General features: G+C 39.2%; 1 protein-coding gene across 1 annotated transcript in view; it reads left to right on the forward strand.

The window, feature by feature from the left end:
* LOC123940656 (tyrosine-protein phosphatase non-receptor type 23-like) overlaps positions 1 to 2,626 on the forward strand; it is a 316,762-nt gene extending 314,136 nt beyond the window's left edge. Inside the window, exons 5-6 of the mRNA XM_046003638.1 lie at positions 1,983 to 2,038; positions 2,551 to 2,626. Coding sequence (XP_045859594.1) covers positions 1,983 to 2,038; positions 2,551 to 2,617 — 123 coding nt within the window. The 3' untranslated portion in view covers positions 2,618 to 2,626. The remainder of the gene's footprint in view (positions 1 to 1,982; positions 2,039 to 2,550) is intronic.
* The last annotated feature ends 3,374 nt before the right edge of the window (positions 2,627 to 6,000 follow it).

Raw genomic sequence — 6,000 nt, forward strand, 5'->3', positions numbered from 1 at the left:
TCAGAAGTTACACATTATAATTTCAGCTCCATGAGGTTCAGTGCCCCAAACCCCCCACATGGTTCAGGGGTCCACTGTACATGCATCAGGGCCTATCTCTACTTATGATGGTTGCTTCGTTCAGTCATCCTTCAAATATTTTAATTTTTAAGTCCCTTCAGACTCGACTTTGGCAATGAATAAAAACTTTTTAAGTAATTACATTTTAGTATGCTTTTAAATAACTAGAATGGATTTTGTATCTGAATTAAATTCTGCTTCTAGGTGGCACACAGATTGTGTTCACACAAACTTTCACAGCCGAGGCTTGTGGGTAATGTTGTTTGTCAAGTTTACAGTCTGCATGAACACTATAATTATGTCCATGTTTATCGAGTATTAACCCTTTGTGAGACATATTCACAGTCATTAATGTGCTTTACCTCACTGAATCCTCAGGAAAATTCTGATAGATAGCGTTCCCATGTTATGGATGAGGGAAGTGGGGTGTGAGAGATTCAGTTATTTATCATGGGGATTCAAGCACAGATGTTCACCATGGCACCTCATATCACTATAGAGTAGTGAGGTTTACTTTGAATACTCAAGAATTCAGTTCATTCCACTCTCCTCCTCCAATCACCTAGGAGTAGCTACTTCAGGAATTTCCTTTTATAACTTGCTTTTAAAAAACCAAAACCAAAACAAGACAAAACAGCTACACACAAAAAGAAAATCAGGCTTTTTTTTTTTTTTTTTTTTTTTGCTAATTTCTTCTATTCAGCTTGTTTCCACGTTAACTTTCTAAACTTTCAGGACTTCTTCCAAAAGCTAAATTTTTAAAATTATGTACTCAGATGAGTCTCAATTTGTCATGTTCCCAACCATCATCCTTTCAGCACCCCTAAAATGTCTCTAGGTCTCACCTAAGACAATCAACCGGGACCACTCTTGGGAGTTCACAATGGTTAGAGTCCTGACCTGTTTCCTTAGAGGGTAACCAAAGGAAGAGAAGATCCACAGCCTAGTGAAACACAAAGTTATATAAGAACACATTCAGAGGGATATATATGGAGCAGGGATGAATTAATCAATCCGTAGCGGATCAACTAGCTAATCTGATGTATTTCTACAGAATGCTGACTACCATGGCTGAGCGTATCATTAAAAGTTTTTTCAATGCAAATATGTTAGAAGGCATTCTGCAGTCAGAGCAGATTTCCTACCATTCTATTTGTTCCAGCCAGGTAGGATTAGTCATTGATTCAGCAACAAGGAACTCACACAGTATTGTCACCTGCCGTTGATTGCTTCTCTTGTTCACTGAGCAGGCTACAGGAGGCAGCAAGGTTACTTAATGGGATGTATTAATTCAACCAAGTACCGAAACACACAGCCAGGCTTATTGAGATAAGGCTGTGACAGATCTGTAACAATTTTCTTTGCTCTTCTTGTTTCTATGAGTGAATTTGCTTTCCTTTTTTTTTTTTTTTTTTTTTTTTTTTGCTAGCCACTCTCATGGGATACTCTCTTGCAAAGTGAATAGAGATGGGTATCTAAACCATTCATTCTTTATTAGTTTAGGGGCTGAAAGAAAAGTACTTTGGACAGTGAAAACCTCTTTTTTTCCCCTCTCTGTCTTTCTGTCTCTTCCTGTTTTCTGTCTTTCTCTCTGTCTCCTTCCTTCCCTTCCTGCCTCCCTTAGGTACATGTTCACTCTTAAGGCCATTCCTTAGTTAAAATAGTTTGCGGCAAGTAACAAGCTACTAGAATCACAGAATGGGAAAATGCTCTCAGTGCTACAATTCTTCAGGGAGATCGATCCTAAAGAAAATATTTTGGTGCACGGGTGCTCCAAATTTCCATTGAAAAGTCTCTAGCTCAAAGTCTTATGCTTATTCAAAGACATGATTATCTGATTGGATTCAGGGCTTGGCAGAAATCACTTTTCAGCTCAGACATGGGATGGCGACAGAGTCTCATTACGTTAATTTTATTTACAGGGCAGCCTGGTTTCCTGTGCTGTGAGCTGGGTGCTTATTCAGCTGCCTTGGCTTAGGTGGGTTTTGCTGCACGGCGTATTTTTGTTTCCGAACCATTTTGGCCCTGGAACGATGTCTGGCCTTGTTTCACTTTCCAAACTCTGATGAAAGCCACAGAAGTTTCCAGGGAGCCAGAGTAAGCGACTTGTGGGGCCCTTCCTTGAGCCATATGCATGGCTACTGAAGGGTGGGTTCTAATCAAAAGACACCCACCCACCCCCCATCTCCCGAAGCTTTTACCTTTGTGGAGGAAAGGAATGTCATTGAGTGTGGCATGAACCTCCCTGGGTCATGCCTCTGAGGTGGAACTTAGAGCCAGTAGGTCCTAGATCTGCTGCTTTCCTTCTTGCTATGCATAGATGTAGATGTAGGGTCTTCTGCCTCCTCACGCTCTCCCCCAGGATGCTCTGTTAGTACTTACTACAAAGGATGTAGAAAGACTGGAGGAGTCTAGATTTAACTTTGAGGCTGCTACTATCATTTTTGTTCCATTTGTTCATTCATGTACTAATGTTCCTACATGTCACAGGGTACCTGCACCTGTTTTCTTTCGCAAGAACAACACAATATATGGACGAAGGAAGTGGAGACGGTGATGACATGCCCATTGTATAAAGAAAGACCCAATGCTTTATTCAGATCACACAGCTGGAATTTAAACCTAAATCTCTTAACAGCTAATCAGTGAATTTTTTTTTCACTCAGGAATGGTCTTGATCAAAATTAATGTTAATTATTATATTAATCTTCAGAAATTATTAAATTTGTCATAATGTTGTATTACATTTGGAAAACAATCATCGATTAGACTATACTCAGATCACAAAGGTGGTGATGGCTGCTGAGAAATCAAATCATAATGAAATTTAAATTTATATTCAACAAAAATTAAACATCCTTCCAAGTATTTGCAGCAGACAGAACTGCATTTTACATTGGGTGTATTGAATGTGCTGCATTGAATGTGCTATAAACGAAAGGGACAGAGGTCACTTGACATAGGAGTGCGAGGCTGACAAAGGTTCTCAGTCTTGTTTCTATGATACAGGGTTAGCTGGTCCCAAAAGCTGGTATATTTGTACTTTAGGACTATGAAAAAGCACTTATTTATGCATACATATATAGGATTGGAAGTACTACTGGACCCCATTGCAAACTAGCTCCAAGTTCCTGTTGATCAAACCCATGCCATCTATGGGTACAAGACTAAGTGTTTTGCTTATGTTATTTTATAATATACTCTTCACCACCAGGCAGCAGTCTAGGTACCATTAGTATGATGAAGACTTGGAGGCATAAGTAAAGCATTTGCTTAGTAACTAAGAAACAGGTCTGAATGCAGGTATAACAGGAAAGCTCAAATTAGCATCTAAATCTCCCAAAGCCACTGCCCAAGGCTTGGAGTAAGATCCTCTGCCACTATAAGCTGTCTCCCTTTGCCTTCTTAGCCCAGAGCTCCTTAGTATTGCCATACGTAGGCAATAAGGGAGACCAGAAGCTCCTACTCTCATTACCTGCTCCCTCCCGACAAGAACCGCAAAATACAAGTAGCAATTGGACTTGAAATGTCAGATATTTATGTTTGTTTTAACACAGGTTTGCTGAAACAGGAACTTGCCACAATTATCTCTATGTTTCATACCTGAAGAAAGAAAAAGAAAATAGGGGGGGGGGGGAAAGAGAGAGAGAGAGAGAGAGAGAGAGAGAGAGAGAGAGAAAGAAAAGCAAGCCTTTGCTTTAGTGGGTAGACATTTAAAGGCTTAGATATTTCTCTTATCCTTAAAGATCTGGGTACTTGTCTCAATTTTCCTCTTCTTATTTCATGTGCAGACTTGGCCTCATTTTTGAGAGCTTTTTCTACCAATAAGATTCCAATATATTTGAAGTTTTCAATTGTCTCAAGTAGAATGTAATAAGATCTTTTTCTTTGGAGCCTCTTATAAGTGTATTCTAAAAGCATCATTAAAATATGCATACTTAACTTAGCAGTGTTAGCAAATATTCACATCCCTTCAATCACACCAGCTTGGTGGAATGATAGAGACTGGGCAGCGAGCGAGGACTATAATAAACCATTAACACTAAACATCAAGCCTAAATGCCATTCTTCTGCCTCTCTCCCACTTCTTAAAAAAAAAAAAAATACACTGGATTTTGAACTCAACACTTCTCGATTGTTATTTAAAAATATAATTATCTTGAATTTTCTTAGATACTGGAAATTAAGCTTCCATTTTTCTGGATTTTTAAGGTAGACAAATTTAAAACAGGATATTTTAGAATCTATTTCTTCAGCAGCTGAGATTGTTTTCTGTAACATTTTGTTCAAAAACTATTTCCATAGTAGAATCATCAACCAGAAAATCAGGACTGATACAGAGAGAGCTACAGCCAGATGGGGACCACAGTTGGGTGGCAAAGTGTTTGGAATATAAAGAAGAAATAGTCTGTAAATTTTGTAATGGGGAAATTGGATGAGCAGTACAAATTTATGATCTCAAACCTGTGATTGAGCCAAAGGCAACTGTTGGCACTTGGGTCTCAGTACATCTTTCTTGTTCTACTAGATTTTCTGATTTCAGGGAACCCAGCTGGTGGTTGGGAAAAGTGATAGTAATAGTCACGGTTCAAATCTGCAACTAAGTTCACCTAACTTTTCATTATTACCTGAATTTACTTCAGATTGAATCTGTAGAAATTTGCTTTTATGTGGAGATGGTTTTGACATCTAGAAAATAATGTAAGCTATGTTACTACATATTCTTATATGCATGCTCTATGGAAATATTTCATCTACATTCAGTGCTCAGAGATGTTAGCTGACAGAGCTCCAATGCACAGCCAAGAGAAGAAGCCCTTTCTTATGGGTTAGGAGTAGTTGATGCACTTTTGGAAAATTAGCAAAAAGTACACTGTCTCTTTTTCTTCTTATTGTTCAAAATGTCATAAACAAGACAAGGATATGTGATACAGAAATGGTGGGTCTGCATTACCCTTTCCTTTGTTTGGCATTAGTTGTTCATTTGTTCATTCATTCGTTCATTCATTCATCTGACAATTGAGTGCCTATTTTCTGCCAGGCATAGCGATAATTGCTGGGGATAAAACAGTGATCAAGATTGAAATCGTTCCGTTCTCCATGGGATTAAGTAGAGGTTATGGGTAAGTGGTAGTGCCAAGCCCAGGATGAAATCGTGTAGAGTGATGAGGGAGCATTTGGCAGAACATCTGACCTGGACTGCGGAGTGGGAGAGGCAGGGAATCATGAGGCTTCCCTGAGCAAGTGAAGTTTGTCCTGAAACCTGAAGAATTGATCAGGCAAAGGAGGACATGCTTAATAAGGTGGGATTTCAGGAATCCAGATTAATCCTCAAACTTTTATCTAAAATATGAGATGCAAGGAATAGAAGAATGCTAGAATCATCCTCAAGGGGCACCTTATCTTTCCCAGAAGATAAATTCCCACCTCAGGGTATTTGCTTTCATGTTTTTATGTTTTGAGACCTATCAGTTAAATTCATGTAATGTTACTGGTGAATTTAGAGACATTGTAATTGTAGCTATTTCTGCTTGGAGATGGTCAACGAATCCATCTTTGTCTAAACTGACTCATTAAGAATTGAACTGACTGTTGGGCACCTGGGTGGCTCAGTGGGTTAAAGCCTCTGCCTTCAGCTCAGGTCATGATCTCAGGGTTCTGGGATCGAGCCCCACATCGGGCTCTCTGCTTAGCAGGGAGCCTGCTTCCCACCCCCCCACCCCCCCCCCACCGCTTGCTTCTCTGCCTACTTGTGATCTCTGTCTGTCAAATAAATAAATAAAATCTTAAAAAAAAAAGAATTGAACTGACTGTCATGTGAACAAAGGCTGATGAAACCTTCATCTTTGGTCTTGTGTTTGGGAAAGTAAGAATTTATTCATTCTAGTCTCTGTTGATCATCAAAGTCACTGAAAAATCAGGTCATTTAAAAGTTGAATG

Source organism: Meles meles, chromosome 4 (genome assembly GCF_922984935.1).
Source record: "Meles meles chromosome 4, mMelMel3.1 paternal haplotype, whole genome shotgun sequence".
NCBI lineage: Eukaryota > Metazoa > Chordata > Mammalia > Carnivora > Mustelidae > Meles > Meles meles.